At 40.1% G+C, this 18610-nt stretch overlaps 1 protein-coding gene across 2 annotated transcripts; it reads right to left on the reverse strand.

Annotated features, from left to right (window-relative positions):
* Positions 1–2100: 2100 nt before the first annotated feature.
* Positions 2101–18400, reverse strand: LOC308097684 (phospholipase A and acyltransferase 3-like). Of its 2 annotated transcripts, none has more exons than XM_080445639.1 (5): positions 18345–18400; positions 11617–11943; positions 6020–6131; positions 5493–5776; positions 2101–4154 (listed from the first exon to the last, which is right to left on the reverse strand). In XM_080445639.1, the coding sequence occupies exons 1-5, from the start codon at positions 18357–18359 to the stop codon at positions 4119–4121; spliced, it is 774 nt and encodes a 257-aa protein (XP_080301765.1). In that variant the 5' UTR covers positions 18360–18400; the 3' UTR covers positions 2101–4118. The 2 variants fall into 2 exon arrangements, with proteins under 2 accessions (XP_080301765.1, XP_080301764.1); XM_080445638.1 differs by lacking the exon at positions 2101–4154 and adding an exon at positions 4170–5022.
* Between the last annotated feature and the right edge of the window lie 210 nt (positions 18401–18610).

Genomic DNA, 18610 nt, shown 5'->3' on the forward strand with positions numbered 1-18610 from the left:
TGCTTTTCGATGTGTACACTGTATAATTTTATTGAGGTATCTAAAGAATACTTTAGAGGTCATTGACAGCCTGACAACCACATCTCGCGATACTGCCGATACTGCCGAAACGATACATGGCGCTGTTTAGATGCCTCAATAAAATTATACAGTGTGCACATCGAAAAACAAATTATTAGAAAACAACTCTATACAGATGTTGTTTGAATGCTCCTTTAATGACACAATGAATGAGAAGGCCTCTTCATTCACAGAGGATATACTGCCCTCTGCTGGGGAATATTGTGTACCTGGCTGCAACTGGTGCGGTGGTGCCCAAGTTATACCCGAGACAGACAGACAGACAGACCGACAGACAGACAGACAGACAGACAGACAGACAGACAGACACACACACACACACACACACACACACACACACACACACACACACACACACACACACACACACACACACACACACACGGTTTGTGCATTTCTTTTAATAATAGTAATAATAATAACAATAATAATAATAATACTAATAATAATAATAACTTTAACTTATATAGCGCATTTCAAGAGACCCAAATTTACATCAAACCAGCTAGATAGGCTACAGTACTGTTAGCTCAATAAAGAACCTCTCACTCCGCTATACAGCTCCGAGATGAGGTTCTAGGTGGTTACCTTCCAGAATCGGGTGAACGTCCGCCAAGGCTCCGCTGTTTACCCTTTTGTATATGTTGTATCCCAAAACTAATGGTAGATTCCAAGCCGCACGGATGTTTAAAGTTTGGAACGGAGCATAATATTTTAGGTCCGAAGCGAAACTACCCGTTTAAATCGCTTATTTAGTCAGCCTGTGGCCATGTTTCCCATTGTAGCCAAACCGGGAGCAGTACTGGCAGCGGACGTAGGGGGGTTTTCCGGGTTGAATGGGAAACATGGCCACAGACTGACTAAATAAGCGATTTAAACGGGTAGTTTCGCTTCGGACCTAAAATATTATGCTCCGTTCCAAACTTTAAACATCCGTGCGGCTTGGAATCTACCATTAGTTTTGGGATACAACATATACAAAAGGGTAAACAGCGGAGCCTTGGTGGACGTTCACCCGATTCTGGAAGGTAACCACCTAGAACCTCATCTCGGAGCTGTATAGCGGAGTGAGAGGTTCTTTATTGAGCTACAGTACTGTAGTGTTTGCAGGTGAATTTATGCACCTACAAAATATTTTTGTGGAGCAGACAAGATTTTGCTCTTTTTCAAGAAGAGTGGCAGCAGAAGCTAGTGGAGCAGTGCCATTTTCAATAACTATAACATCACAAATTATTGACATGAAATTCTCCAAATAAATATACAGTAGGCTACATATTTACCCACATATAGATTACTGAGCTACATAAACTTATTTAGTGAAGTTTTATAACAATTCCTCCAAAATCTTTAAATATATACGTGTATACAGTATATCAAATCTCATGAACCTCTTATTTTTTTCAATTTTTTTCATTTTTTTTGCCTCTTTCTTAGGTCATATTTTGTTGTAGTATAGTTTGTTGGTTACTTTTGACGTAGTAATGGTGTTATTAGTTTCATTTTAGAGTTCATAAAAAGGTCTTAAAAGTCCTTAAATTGTCACTTTAGAAATGCAGAAGTGCAGATACCCTGTATACACATAGTAATTGTTGGCTTGTTTACAGTTGAGTGAGAAAACAAAGTTGCACATTAAGCTATATCATTTGGCGACCACTGCTCTAAGGGTTCCCAAACTTTTTCAGCTGAGACCCAAAGGATGCATTTTGTGCCTGCTCCTTTACACGAAAGAAGAAAGACCTTATTTAGCCCAGTGGTTCTCAAAGTGGGGTCTGCAAAGTCCTTGAAAGGGTTCCAGGGGGTCCCTAGCTAAATTTGTTGAGATAGCATCACAATCAGTTTAACCACTTGCATGACTGGCAACCCCATTTTAAGTTACAGTGGTGTGTTCAATCAACTCTGCAGTTCACAGAAGGATGGTGGTACCTGAGGAAAGAAGAACACACACAACACTACAACCGTAACACAAGTAGCCTAAACACTAGTACCTTAATCCCAAACAAAGCAGCACTGAAACCAAAGAGTATTTATTGTGTACTAGTGAGCGTGATTTTAAAGTTGAATGAATGAATTCATCTGTTTAAGATAGACCTACTGTATGTCTCCCAGGAGGAGCTAGGGGTTGGTTTGATTAGCATCCCGAGTAGCTGTTACAAATGGTAACAGCTATACTCTTCCTGTGGTCCACACAGAACAATGTACAAACATACTGTACACAAACTTTACTGTCACATGACACAATTACAGATGTAAAAAAGTGGGTGAAATTCTTTATTGTGCAAGCTGAATATTGCAGTTACAGAAAGAGTCCGAATGGAGAAGAGAGAATAGAGAGGAAAGGACCACAGAACACAGCACAGGTTATATAACAGGACACATCAAATACAGCATACAGTAACCTATACTGTAGTATATACAAAGTCCAATATAAATGGTGAATTATTAAACTTTTTTTTGCAATGGATTGGTGGCACTACAGAAGACAGAAATGCTTTCTTGTGCAGGTGTAAAACATATCCAGTATCATTTGCATGGTTAAAGTGACATGGATAAAGACAAAAAAAAAAAGAAACTGAGCATCGGGTATAAACTCAAATGCATAGTAAATATAAAACAAAGCATAACATTCTAAATCAAATACAATGAAGCAAGGTAAGGTAAGGTAATAGAAAAAGTATTTTTTTTAAATAGTACAGGGGGAAAAAAAGATACACTGATAGAATGAGTGAGTATGAATTTGGTCACACTGAATTGACCCGTCAATTGGTTTGGAATCAGATCCCAAAAAGGAACGATTAAGAGTCAACTGTGATCGAGGCCCACCCATCTGACCACTTAACAGCCTATCGGCTGCCGTGTTAAGTGGTCAAATGGGTGGGTCGCTGTCCATCGGTGTGTGCTATCCTTGCTTTGCCCATTGTATCGTGACTGGCAACCTGTTTTCTTTTTTTGTGTCCTATAAGAACAAGCTTGTCTTGCAGCTTACTTGGCTCAATAAAAGAGAATTTGTGTTTATGTGGATTATAAGGATATCAGAATGGCCACTCGAGAGTCAGTGGTGTAGCAATTCACACACAATATTGTTGTTCAAGGTGTTTTTGTGTGTTTTTGTATTATTGTAGTTTTTCTGAAAATGTTCATATTTAATAACTGCAATGTGAAACGAATAGCATTGTAAATAAGTCTATCATATGTATATGGCATTGCCCCAGAAACGCCTACGTGCCAGAGCTGTGCCGGATGGAAATGGGATCCATTGTGTTAAGATACATCGTCAACTGAGTTGGTATTAATCAGCACCAATTCAATCAGAAACACTCTCGTCTTAGTAGATTCAGTTCACCATTTATTGCCACAAATGGAAACAGTTAAGCTTGGCGTTAAAGCTCCGCTCTTGGGAGAATATTCACTGAATTTTGTCGAAGCAGCCTGCTAAGCATATATTCAGAGAATGCTTAAACAAATCCCCATAGGGATACAATATCAACAATAGCAGTACATTGACATATTAGTTAGAATTAGCAGATATACATGATACACAAGTATTTGAGCCTATATGCAAGACTCTAAACAAGCAGATATACATGATAACCACAAGTATTTGAGCCTAAGCCAGACTCTAATCAAAGGGTGGAGGCTAGGGTGGAGGAGGAGTTAGCAAAATGCATTGATGCAACACCAGAATCAGTATCATCCTCCTTTTTGTCATCACAGATTTTCATCAAATTACTTTGCTCTTCTGTCTTAGCAGGAGAGCGGCTGTTATTTCCACGGCTACTGCTTCTGCTGATTCCCATACTCATGCCCGCGACCAGCTGCCCTCCATAAGTAAAAGGATGTTTTTTGGCACAGTCTTTTAAAGGGATACTTCACTTTCGGCGGGGGGAAACATTTAAAAAATATATTAAAAATAAATGAAAAAAGTAATGGAAAATTCATGGCCCCCTCACGCATTAGAGTGTCCTACTAATGTGTGAGGGGGCCTTTATTTTGCCATAACTTCTTTCATTTTTTTTTAATATGTTTTTTTAATGTTTATTTTATGTGAAAGTGAAGTATCCCTTTAAGTTCTTCACCTGCAGGAAGTTGGCAAACACACACAAAAAAGAGTGAGATATTTGAATGTAGTAGGTAATTTGGGATAACAGTAGAATCAAATGACAAATGAAATGAAAAAGAAAGGAAACACACAGTTGTCTATTAGATGTGTTGGTACTATCAACAGCATACATACTATAGTTCACACATGGGCAACATACGGCCCATGTATGATGATACCGGCCATTTGACCATATCAATCCGGCCCTCGAAGTCCTCAAAGAAAGACGACCCCCCAATAATCTACATCTTAAAAGGCAGCATTATGTTAATTATGAATAATTACTATGTACCATTTGAGTACAGTATGCGTCCGTATTCCATCTGTATACTCAAATGTTAAAAGTTTATCATGTAACAGAGAAACAGTCTGTCATGGATCCATATTTATAACATAATGCAATACGTTTGATAATGTGAGTGATAAAGTACAGCTGTAAAAAAAGAAATAGTTGACCCAGACCCAAGTCTATTCTATGCTATTCTAAGTAGTCTGTCGTGTCTATCAAGTGCATGCAGTTTTAACACAATTCAGCACTATGTGTTTCAAGTTTCAATTCAATTGCCCAATGTGTGGCCCTTCTCTCACTTTATCGAAGTCAGTATGGCCCCCTGGAAAAGAAATCCTGCCCACCCATGCTATACAGTAGCTCCATGATATTTGTCACTACAAGTAATCCTAAGGGTTGGGGCGGCACCTGTTAGCAGGGAGTGTTGGGAGGAAGGAGTAGGATGAAGCCTCTACATCCTCCCAGTGGGGGCTCCTCACTGGCTGGAGAGTCAGTAGGATACAACAGCAGTGACAACACAGAAATGTGTGTGGGGATGAATAAATTGGCATAAGGACTAAATTGGGAGAAAAAAGGGAGTAAAAAGCAAAAAAAACAACAAGACTGTTTAGGGGTCTGCCATGATAATTGTCACACCAGGGGCCCAATCAGGGGCCCTATCAGAGCCCTCCCGGGGCCACACGCACACAGTTACTCCAATCCACACCAAATGTGCCACAAACACTGTTCAGGGGTTGGCCAGGAGAATAATCACACCAGGGGCCATGTCAGGGACCTAAAAAACCTAAATTGCACACATACTGTATTGTATGAGACGTTACAGCAGTGTTGCAGCAGTGTTTAACACTTCAAATGGGCATAACTCGGTGACCATTGCTCTGATCAGCGCAATATAGGACTGGAGCGGCCTGAAAATCTAGTAAAACTAAATTCTCAGTTTGTATGTGTGAAAATGAAGGCAAACTAGCCTGCACATGTAAGAGTACGGCACTGAGAGTTTATGGAAGAAACTGAAATGACACCTACCTGCTGACACCATGCTACGCCACTGCGCATCTCAGTGGCAAAGTGTTCACAATTGTAATGGACCACGCTGTAGGAAACCTCAGTGGTCAGCTGTGCAAGGGCCCTTTTGACAATTTCCTCTGCTGGTTTCGGATCATGCTCATCGTCCACGTAATTACTGATCTTCCATTTTCCCGCCTTTTTCCCGCCATTTTTTGCGACTTTAACCAGCAGATCTTTCTTTACCGCAGCCGTGTCGGCGTCGCTCTCACGCGAGTTGGTTCTGATTGATCCTGAAATACAGGCTAAGAACAGAGAAAGACGTAGAGGGGTAACAGAGACATGTCTTGAATTGTGCAACATTGAAACAACAAAACTTTTAAAATACTGTTGATTGTCATTCAGCTTTAACATATTATGTTCAAGCACTATTATTCCTGCAGAAAATAACAATCAAGTCCTGGATCTGAAATCCCGTCTCAAGTTGTTATTATCTGTCCATCTTTGGGCTTCATCAGTATTTGAATTAAGGTACATGACAGACTCACAGTTGCATGTCAAGTGGACAACATGATCATCCCCAACATAAACAGCCCAATGCTGGTAGCCTTCACGGAAGAATTCAATCAGGTCTCCATCCCTTGGTAGTCTCTTCTTCTTCTGCAAAATACAGTATAGAATTTTTTTTTATACCAAATGTCTTGTAAATATAATTTACAAAATGAGGGTGACAGAAAAGAAGATGAATGATATGTGATTAATAACCTATATGTATGTATATGTATATATGCATGGAATAAATGAAAAAAAATTAAAAATGAAAAAAATTTGATAGATAGATAGATAGATAGATAGATAGATACATAGATACATAGATACATAGATACATACATACATACATACATACATACATACATACATACATACATACAAATGCTTGCATCAAGTTTTGGATAGCTGAAAAAGGTCAAATCTCTGAAAACATTATTGTCTCCGCCAGGCCAAAGGCGTGGCAGACACTATGTTTTGCACCCTGTCCGTCCATCCGCCTGACCGCCCGTCCATCCATCCGTCTTTCCGTCCATCTGCAATCAGCTAATCTCCAGCAGCGTCTACCCGATCAAAGCGAAACTGTGCAGACACACTCCCTGGATGCCAGAGCAGAACCTCTGCCCCGAATTATTCAGATCGGCCTGTTATAGCACCACCAGGAGACCATTTTTTTATATTACTCCGACAGATTTTGTCCAATTTAAAAACATCACGCAAATCGGTACACATTATCTCTATAGTCAAGTGATCAAGACAGATCTGTCCGATTTTTTATATTCTATCCTGATGGCGAATTACGAACATTAATGGCCCGCAATAAACTACCTTTTTCTAGATATGTATTTCAGTCTTCATTCATCACAAATACTTTTTACAGTAGCATGACCATGCCGCAGAGTCCACCTCACGTTTGATGTAGTCGGTCAAATTAAGTATAGGCAGGTGTCAGTGGAATTAAATGTTCTGAAGCTAGATTGGAATTTGTACATTAATAGTTTTTTTCAGCAAGATACTTTTCGACCTGTTCATATACTATAAACTTCGAGAACGTAGACTAGAAACAGGACGCTAGTTGCCGGGGTCTAATTTGCCTCCTTTTTTATACAGAGGGGTTACTCTTGCTAGTTTGAAATCTTGCGGGACGTGCCCCTGGCTGATGGAGAGGTTTATTATGTGTTCAATGATTGGAGCAATAGAGGCAGCTACGTCTCTGAGAAATTTGGAGGCGATATATTGTCGTAGCCAGTAGCCTTGTTTTGTTCTAGGGCGCTCAGTTTTTTAACACACGTGTGTCTGAATGGTCAGCCCGGCCTATTTTGAGATTCTGAGGTCAATTATCTTTGCTCAGGAAGCTCTCAGAAGGTTTCCCTTCCATGACTTTTCCTAAATATTCAATCACAATGATCGATTTTCTTTCTCCATATGAAACATTTTCTAAATATGAAATTAGGCACCTAGATACCATCCCAGACATTTTGATTTGACCACTCTCACCAAAGCAGGGCAAGTATTCACACCTCAGACCGCCTGGACATGCATCATTAGTCTGTACTCTTCCTACTTCATTCTTCTTTCTAGATAAACTTTATTTTGCTGCGCTACTCCTCCCACAGTTTTCTTCCCCAATTTGGTGCCATATGTCAAAATGACCGGCTTCACCGGGAATCGTGTGCTTATATTTTGCTAAGAGATTGGTTACATAGTTTAATTGATATTGATTTATTAGTGCATTAAATTTCCCCATCCACTTTAATGGGAAAATAAAAAAAACTACCATCCAAGTATTTTTTTCTCAGAAACTGTTAGGGCTAGAGTTACAAGACTTGGAGGGGAGGTTTATAATTTAATGCAAAATTATAAATAAAAAAATTACACTAGTCGGCCTCATGGTGGCACTATAACAGCCCTTTTTACGTTTTGGCCTATAACTCTTGAACGGTAGGTCCTAGAATAAAAATATTTTCCCCCTAGATTCCTAGGGTCATGACGCAACTCCCCATATAGGCCACGCCCATTTGCGTCAGGATAGATTTTCCGCCATTTTGAAATCATCAAAAATCGGTAAACATGATCTCTGGACCCATGTGATAAACATATCCAAACAGCATTTTAATAGTCCTTACCGTTCGTCTGTAATTGGCTTCGAAAGTTAGCGGGAGGGGCCTGTTTTACAAAAAATGCCAAAAATCCAGAAGGTCCAGTCAATCCCAAATTGTATTCACATGTCAATGGTGGGCTACTCAACTAATCCCCAAAAGCATTTCCACTTTGATCCAAACGGGGCGCCACAAATGTGCAAAATGTAACCGTTTGATGCAAAAACCGGATTTTTGGGGGGGATCAATCCTCTCAAAATGAAACACAAGTGATCTCAGGAGTCACGTGAAAATGTAATGCTACAAACAGCCCAGCCTGCGAGTGTGGCTCAAAACGAAGCGCAGTGTGTAAAGCAGTGGTGTGTTCTACCGTGTCCCGCTGTATACGTAGTAGACCCTGTAGATTATTTTCGTCGCCACCATATACATCCAAAAACTTTTCAAAACAGCGTATCTGATACGCTGATATGGTCTGAAACGCTACTGCCCAGGAGTAATCTCTCAAGAACAGATTCTGTAATAAACAGCAGAGGTCGCTGTTTTTCCTTTTCAGTTGGCCCAGGAGTGACTGGGGGTGGCAAGAATGTGGGCTAACTCTGAGTTGATGGCTTATCATGTGTGTAGCTATTGTTCTTGAGGTGATAAGTAATGGCTGCGACGGAATTCACACATTAACTCAACGACGCGAATACTAATGAAGTACTCTAATCAGGCAGTGATTAGAGTACTTCATTAGTCTTGTGAAGATGAAGCAATACATGGAATGAGAGATTTCATTGAGGAACCACACAGTGAGCCTGAAAGCTTAAAACCACTCATACAATGCATGCAGACCATCCCTTGCAGCACTGCAGAGTGTGAAAGAGCTTTCAGTCTTATGAACAGTATATGCACTGACAAGAGATCTAGATTGTTGTTGTACAATGTAAATAATTTGATGATGATCAGCGAAAATGGCGTCCCTGCAAATATTTTCAACCCAACACAGTTTGTCAAAACATGGGTGACGAGGCATCGTTCTGCCACACAAGTAAGGAAGCCATGCACACCAAAGAAACCTATAGAAAGAAAAAATTGGAAAGCTATGGGCATGTTGTAGTACAGTATTCCATCAGGCTTGTGGGTTAAAACACTATGCACAAGTATGCATAATTTGATGATGTTTATAAGTGCCATTTATGCTAAGGCACTTTTGTTTTTGCAAATGCAAACATTTTTCTTACTCCTTGTTATTGCTGCTGAAATGTGTGAGGAGCCCAAACAAAAGATACAAAGACTGATTTTTTTTTGACTGTACATATGGGCCACTTTTTTTGCATATTATTGCTGCTAAACCAAAACAAAAGAATGTTAAAGGGATACTTCACTTTCAAATAAAATAAACATTAAAAAAATTTATTTAAAAAAAATGAAAGAAGTTATGGCAAAATAAAGGCCCCCTCACGCATTAGAGTGTCCTACTAATGTGTGAGGGGGCCTTTATTTTGCCATAACTTCTTTCATTTTTTTTAAATATATTTTTTTAATGTTTATTTTATTTGAAAGTGAAGTATCCCTTTAACTCTTATGTGGTTGTATGCAAGACTTCCAATAAAAACAATCTTGAATCATCAATACTTGTTTGTGTCTTCAATGCCAAATTAATACTATTCTGTAATAGATACATGAATGCTTGCTGTTAACACTGCTATTATATCTGATAAGCCTAATCAGCATCAATTTATAACAATCCTTGCGCTCTTACATGGTAATAAAAGCATATTGCGTGCGGGCCACACACGCGCGCCAAATTTTGACATTTATTGTTTTTGTGGGCTCGCGCGCGTGCAATTTTTTTGCAGGGAATAATCATAGTATACCCTCCAAAGAAATCTAGAACACACCACTGGTGTAAAGGCATACTTTCAACACTTGTCATAATTTTGAGTTTGTGTCAGTCAAAGATACAAACATTGCTGCCCATTGTAAACTTTGTGTGGGCAACAAATCACTTTCAACCGCAATGCATTCAACTCTCTCTCTTTCTCATCACACCGGCGGTAAAATCCTCATCCTCAGTGTTCATGTATCCAAGTAATCAGTGGACAAAAGGTCTGTCTACGCGACAGACCTTTTTGGACGTGTGTCTGTGTGTGGATGTGTGTCTCCGTCTGTGTCTCTCTCTCTGTGTGTGTGTGTGTGTGTGTGTGTGTGTGTGTGTGTGTGTGTGTGTGTGTGTGTGTGTGTGTGTGTGTGTGTGTGTGTGTGTGTGTGTGTGTGTGTGTGTGTGTGTGTGCAGACAGAGACACAGAGTTTGTTGTGGTCAAATATTGTTGTGGTACTGTACTGGTATATGCAACACTTGCCAATTTCATCTGCATGGTTAAAGTGACATGGGTAAATAAATGAAAAACAGGGCATAGGGTATACAAAATAATAATAACATAATACACTGATAGAGTGAGTGAGTATCAATTTGGTCACACTGTGAATTGACCCGTCAATTGGTTTGGGACTGAATCACAAAAAGGAACAACCACCCACCCTGTAAATACCAGATGTTTACACATGGCTAACAGTCGGTGCTATTTGTGGTTGACAGTAGCCTAATCATTTTTGCTTATTATTTGTGCTGTTGGTCCCCATACATATGCCTAATGCAGCAATAGCTACAAGAGGCACTGCTATAGCAAGAGGCACTGCCACATCCTGGACCTGTAAGAAGTTGGCACACAAACACAAATACAGTGAGATATTTTAACGAAGTAAATGTATTGTAATTAAGTAGAACGAGGACAGCGGCGGCCTATTTGGAGCCATGCATGTCAGGAATGATGTTGTTTAATTTATACTGCTATGCGGCGCAAACGTTATGCAAATCTCAGCCAATCAGTTAATCAGACGGGTCGGGTTTGCCAATTAGGGACTTATACTGGCTTAGCAGCACAAACGAGATGTTAGGCTCTGCCAATCTGTGAAGCTAATGTTTTGGGTTGGACAATCAGGGAAGCTGATGCATACAATCTCCAGAACACACGGAGAATGTCTGCCTCTTTCTCAGACCTGTGGGCCGACAGATACAGATATTCGTGATTTTTCGGTTCCCGGAAACCATCCGAGTGTGAATTGCCATTCGGCTCTGAACACCTCGGTATCATACAGTATGAGACACGCCAAGGTTGGGACCGAACGGTTGCACGCTGTCCGAGTTATGCCAGGGACACATTTTATGTGACAGACTGACAGACAGACAGACAGACAGACAGACAGACAGACAGACAGACAGACAGAGATTCCGTGAATTATAGTATATATGTTAATGTCAATAAAAAGAAAGAAAATGCACACAAGTCTTTCAGAGGAGTTGGTAATTAGCAACATACGTACAAGCACACTCATTGTAGCTCCATGGGACTATAGTGAGTATGCAGTACAAAGCCAGTCTAGCATGCATATATATTATAGGCCTACTGCAGAGTTCACTGAGATTTTATGGAAGAAACTGAAATGACACTGACCTGCTTAGAGAATGACTCCCCATAGCGTATACAGGTGGCAAAGTTCTCACAATTATTCTTGAAGAGATTGTAGGAAACCTTCTGGCCCACCTGTGCACAGGCCTCTTTGACAATGACCTCTGGTGGTCGAGGATCATGCTTATGGTCCAGGGAATTGTTGATTCGCCACTTGTTGTAGTTTCTCGCCACGTGTTGTAGTTTCTCCCTCACATGACAGTTGCCTGTCATGTGAACAACATCACCATCCCCTACATAAATGGCCCAGTGTTCGTAGGCTGAACGGAAGAATTCAATCAGGTCTCCTTCCTTTGGATGTTTATTCTGGGGCTGGAAAATAAAGTACAGGAAAAAATATTTGACAACAAAGCAGCAGATTTTGCTCAGCCTGACAAAATACAGAAAATACCATGATTTGTCGTTCGAATCGTTTTGCCAATTATTTGAGGGCCCACTTGTAATAACCTCACGGCCCACCAGTGGGCCCTGTGTAGATTGAGAATCACTGGCCTACTGCCTCTGTCAACAATGAGAGAGTCAGATGGACGTCGACGATGGATGTCGCTGTCCTTCGGCAGTGGTGCTGAACCATTCACTAATCTATGCATGTAGATTCAATTCAATCTTTATTTCAGACCTAGGAAGATCCATATCACAATAATACAACACCACACAATAAAAACAGAAAATAAAATAAAATAAATAAAAATACTGCAAATAGTACACATTGTTCAGTTTCTGACATACAGACATGTGCGCCAATGGTTCCACAGTCTAGAGGTGAACCTGACAGAACTGCGTGTGGGGTCCGTTATTACAGCGATTATGTCATTTACTGACTCAGATGCTCTACACATAAACCTATACATAAGGTTACGTAGCACATTAGCACAGGTGGGTACCCCAACACTAACAAACATCTGGTTTGCACTGGAGCTTCTTGGAGCTCTCAGCAGCAGCCTCATGCAGTCATTATAGGCCACTGTAAGGCGTCTGATGCTACCTTACCTGTAGCGACTCCAAAGGTGGGCAGTATACAGTGGTGTACAGAAAGATCTAAACAGAGAGATCTTCACAGGTACTGTGCACATGCTAAATTTGCGACACAGCATGTTTGCTTGGGCATACAGTTTACGCCGCTGCCTATAGATGTCCTTGTCATCTGATAGGTCATTGGAGATAATATGTCCCAAATAAGTAATCTCACTGCACACACTAAGGGCAGGTACAGACTGTAGGACTTTAAAGTGGTCGGGGAGTCGTCTGATCGTTAAGCATTACACATTGCAGGAGTTTATTTCTTGAAATCGGCTGTCATATATCGTTGTGATTTTCACCCTATAGATTGATCCCCGACCAGGGATTACACACTGTAGGATAGTTCACTAGGATGCTATCTCCAGAGTCAGACCCAATACATACATTTGTGTTTATTCCAATTCATTTTAATCGACGTATCCCGTGATATGCCTCTCTCCCTCTCCCTCTCCCTCTCCCCCTCTCTCTCTCGCACGTCAAGTGCGCTGAAGTCAGTGACAGCGTTGCCATGTCCGCTTATTATAAGCGACTTTGGGATTATTTTTCTGTAAAGTTGCTTGAAAGTGTAGTTGCTTTTTTGGCCTTGTTTCCTAATATTGTTTGAACCAGTTGTTCTCAAACATTTTCATGGGAAGGACCCCCAAATTAATAATAATAATTAATTGTCCGCAGAGGCGCAGACGACCTCCCCCTTCTGAAAATATGTTGTGCCATAGACCCCAATACAAGATCTGTGTGGATTTGGAAAATATTCCACAAATTCCCCCCCCCCAAATAGCCTATCTACAACGTGAGCTTGTAGATCGTCTATTTTCAAGTATCCAATGTATTTGTAGATAGGCTTAAAGTGCTCATAGTTGTTGGGCTTGTTTTCACAAACCTGGTTGCTTATTTCTCTCGCAAAATCTGGCAACACTCACAGACAGTCAGACAACGACTCACACACACACACACACACACACACACACACACACACACACACACACACACACACACACACATCGCTCGCTCTCTGTGTCTTTCTCTCTCTCTCTATCTCTGTGCAATAGTCTCAAATAAACAGCCCCCTTCGAGCATGCTCGCTCACTCTCATTCTGTTTTATAATAATGTTTAACTTAATACAGGACTGGACGGTAACTATTAGGGGGATCTGTTTGTTGTGGTCCACGGTGGCTGTAATGTGCTCTCATTGGCTGTAGCGTTCATCTCTTTGCAAGGTGGTCGCAGCTCCTTTCATACTGTACGATATTGTCTGCTGTCCTGTCTGGGACAGAGCTGAATATCTAACATGGTAGTTATCTGAAAACGGTCGGAAAGCCGTCGCAGAGCGGATAATCGCGGTCACATCGTCTCGCGGAACCTTTCACACAGAGCGAGCATTAGCTCGCCGATCAAAGGCCGATCTGTGTCAGATCGGGAGGTTTTGTCGGCGAGCGCCAAAAAATGTCGGCGACAGCAATATCGGACCAAATATCCTGCAGTGTGTACCTGCCTTAAGGGCAGTGCCAGCCAGATAGAAGTCAGGAAAGGTAGATTGTCTGTCTTCCCTACGTAGAGTGTGTGCTATCCTTGCTTTGTCCATTGTATCGTGACTGGCAACCTTTTTTGTGTCCTTAAGAACAAGCACGCACACACACACGCACACAACACACACACAACACACACACACACACACACACACACACACACACACACACACACACACACACACACACACACACACACACACACACACACACACACACACACGTAGCTGTAGCTCTTGGTGCTAATAGTCAGTGTTGGGCAATATTACTCAGGAGAGTAATATGTTACTTAGCTAATTATTGGCCAAAAAATGGAAATCGCTTTAATTTTGCTTCTAAATAACTTAGAAAGGTAATCCAAGAGTCTAAGTCCACGTTTGTGATGACCAGAAATTAATCGATTACCATGGTGCAGTCGTGCAACCTCTCCTCATTAGCATAATTTGCATAAAGTATGCAAAAATACGATACAAATCTGTAAATTACTGCATTTTTCACTTTTTCCAACTTAAAGAGATGATCTCAGACTCTCATAGACTCTAAGTCTATGTTTACATGTCCAGACATTATTATATTACCATAACTAAATCCTGTAACCCTTTGTCATCAGCATAATTGGCATAAATGATGTAATAAATAAGCTGAAACCAGGAAATAGCTACGGTATATAGCCAGCACAAGCCAGGAGGTGGAATCGAAGGATGGTCAGAGATCAATCTGAAAGAAGCCATTAGCCAGCACAAGTTCACCGCCCACCTACGTGCCTGCTTCACAGTGAGTGTTGACCTGCTATGCGCAGACAAGAGCAGCTCATGACCATACTCAAGGAACTGCCCAACCACGAGAGACTTTGGCGATGCTGATCAGCAACCACAAAATGCTACCAGTGGTTATCCCCCGTAAACTAAGAAGGTAACTATCATGGATGGAATGGCAATGGTACAGGGAATTGGAAAGCCAGAGTAGGCTGACCACTGGCCACACTGGACAGCAAGTCCAAGGAGTATAGGGAGATCCATGTAGTGTATGACCACTACAATCTCCCATCTTTACTGAAGGAGGCCACACAGAAGAGATTCCAGGGTGGCAAGTCTCCAACTTCCGTGTGGAAGATGACACACCATTGGGGAAAGTTTAAGCAAAACAGTTCCTGTCAAACAGCTTTTTTCATAGTCACTCTCCATAGCTTGCATAAGTAGCAGTACGCCTTGCCGAACCATGTGGCCCATAGGGCAGAGGCATGAGTCAGCTTGATGTAAAGTAGGCTACATCCCCCAGCCATGATGTACAAGTATACCCCCTGGACATGGCACAACTCCAATCCAACCCTTGATGTCTTCGGTATGCCCCGGCTAGGGAATCAAACACCAACCTCCCAATCTCAGGGCAGACACTCTAACCACAAGGCCACTGAGCTGGTAACTCGCACAAAGAGGCTGGATAGACCTGACCTGCACAGCCTGGATGCTGTCTGAAGAGGGGCAACACAACTCTGGATCGAGTTCATTGACACTGATGTCTTTTTTCTTTATAAAATTACTCATGAACATCCAAACAGACTTAGACTCTCAGATCACCTATCTCAATTATTAGCAAAAATATATCTATGTCCTAGTTTCAGCCAAATTATTACATTGTTTATGCAAAATATACTAATTACAAATGGATGCATGATTTAGTTATGGCAAGATAATAAATTTCTGGATATGGATATAATAAACATAGACTTAATGTCTATACCGTAGCCATTTCCTGGTTTCAGCTTATGTATTACATAATTTATGCCAATTATGGTGATGACAAAGGGTTGCATCATTTAGTTATGGTACGGTAATAATGTCTGGACACGTAAACATAGACTTAGAGTCTATGAGAGTATGAGATAATCTCTAAATTGAAAAAGTAAAAAATGCAGAACTTTCTTGATTTCTTAATCGTATTTGTGCATAATTTAAGCATATTACGCTAATGAGGAAAGGTTTCATGACTGCACCATGGTAATCGATTAAATTCTGGACAGCACAAACATGGACTTAGACTCGTGGATTACCGTTCTAAGTTCATTAGTTCAAGCAAAAAGCAATATCCAGTTTTTGGCCAATAATTAGCTAATTATGCAAATAACGCAAACTAAACACAACACAAGAAAATGGAGAGATCTTTATTTGACTTTCTATCGCCTTTTGCCTCTCATGCTTCGAACCCGTTTATTGCTGCTTGCAGCTATATTATTACTTGTTACTTGGTATCAAGAGTAATACATTATATTACATATTACTTTTGCCCCCCCCCCCCCACACACACACACACACACACACACACACACACACACACACACACACACACACACACACACACACACACACACACACACACACACACACACACACACACACACACACACACACACACACACACACACACACACACACACACACACACACCCAGCTCCTTTTAGAAATGAATCGAATTTTTGGGAATAATAATAATAAGAGTCTCCAAAGAGCCAAAAAGGCTATAAAATAAAAAGCAGCAATCTCTCTTGACCTTTTTAATTAAATGTTTTCAAAAGGCAGCCAACAAAACCTGAGTAATATATATATAGTAATATACGTATATATATATATATATATATATATATATATATATATATATATATATATATATATATATATATATATATATATATATATATATATATATATATATATATATACATATATATATATATATATATATATATATATATATATATATATATATATATATATACTGTATATATATATATATTACATATACATATTACGGATCGGGTTTCCCCGTGGGAGGAGGTCAAAAGGGGGGTGAGTGTAACAGAGTGGTTCACAACCTCAGCCTAATGGCCCGAAAGTCTAATATCTCCCCCGAGGCATAGGGAATTCCCTTTGGCTTAGTAGCTAAGATGTTGGGGGTTGTGGGTTCGAATCCCAGGCGTTATATATATATATATATATATATATATATATATATATATATATATATACATACATATATATATGTATATATATATATATATATATATATATATATACATATATATAATTAGATTATATATATATATGTATATATATATATATATATACATATATATAATTAGATTATTTGTATACATAGGCCTATCACCTCATCTGATTGGTTGATTGAATGAATACTATATATTATTAGGTTTGCAAACCAATACAGTACAAGTACAAGTACAGTCAGCCTGTATCTGGTCTAAAAGAATAACACAAGAAATTCCATGAGGACTTGTTTCCATTGAGGTCCACGGCATTCAATGCCGGGACGGGACGCGTGGGGGGGAGGCCCGCGCCTCTATCTATCTATCTATCTATCTATCTATCTATCTATCTATCTATCTATCTACAGTATCTATCTATCTATCTATTCTATCCCTATACCTACTATCCACCTACCTACCTATAGGCCTACCTACCTACAAATATACAAACAAGATGGAACCCACCTCCCTTTTTCTTTCCTTTATTTTTTTGGATGATCTTTTCAGAATTTCAAACAAAGCCTGCGAGAGAAAGACTTGCAATTGCTTTGTCAATGCAAATGCGTGGATTCTTGGGAAAAATCCGCAAGACCATGAATCCACGCATTTGCATTGACAAAGCATTGGCAGATTCCGCCCCAGAGGTAAAATAAAAGTGCGGTGGGAGCTCACCCTTAGGAGTTATAGCCTTTAAAATCAGTTCTAAAATAAATACTGTACTGCAATAGTGGAAACACATGAAGAGTTTCAACCTTTCAAAACATTTTCCTGACATAATGCGCACATGTTTTCAGATCACCAATAGCCTATAAAGTTTCAAACCAGGGAAACAAAGTACACTAGGAGAACAGTGCCACATTTTAAACTCTAAAAATGACACATCAAGCTTTCAAACACAGTTTCACCCATTTGAAGCTTTTATCTTTTTCAGTTTCAAATTACGGCATGATATTAATCTCATAGAATAAGACCAAATAGAAATATTCTGTTTCAGGAAAATATCAATACTCCACCATAACAAAACCACACAGAACTTTTTAATAACCTAAAAAGGCCAACAGTTCCAGCATTAACACTGACACAACAGCAAATAGTAGAACATTCCGGTATAAACCAGTTTACTAACCTGAGTTAGAGCCATGGTTGTTTCTTTTCTTTCAGACAAGTGGTGTGATGTTTCGCTCTCAGTTCTTTGATCAGTCTTTCCTTCACCTGCATATTTTCATTCATACTGTACGCCTACTTCTAAAAATATACCTGTCATACCTGTTCTAGGGATCGACCGATACGGGTTTTTCATGTTCGATAGAGCGTGCCAACATTGGGCAATGTTAAGTCAACCTGGTTTTTACCCTTCAAAGATGTCCGCAGCTATACCAAAAGACACTTGTT

Source organism: Gymnoscopelus braueri, assembly GCF_963280865.1.
Source record: "Gymnoscopelus braueri genome assembly, chromosome: 12".
Classification (NCBI taxonomy): domain Eukaryota; kingdom Metazoa; phylum Chordata; class Actinopteri; order Myctophiformes; family Myctophidae; genus Gymnoscopelus; species Gymnoscopelus braueri.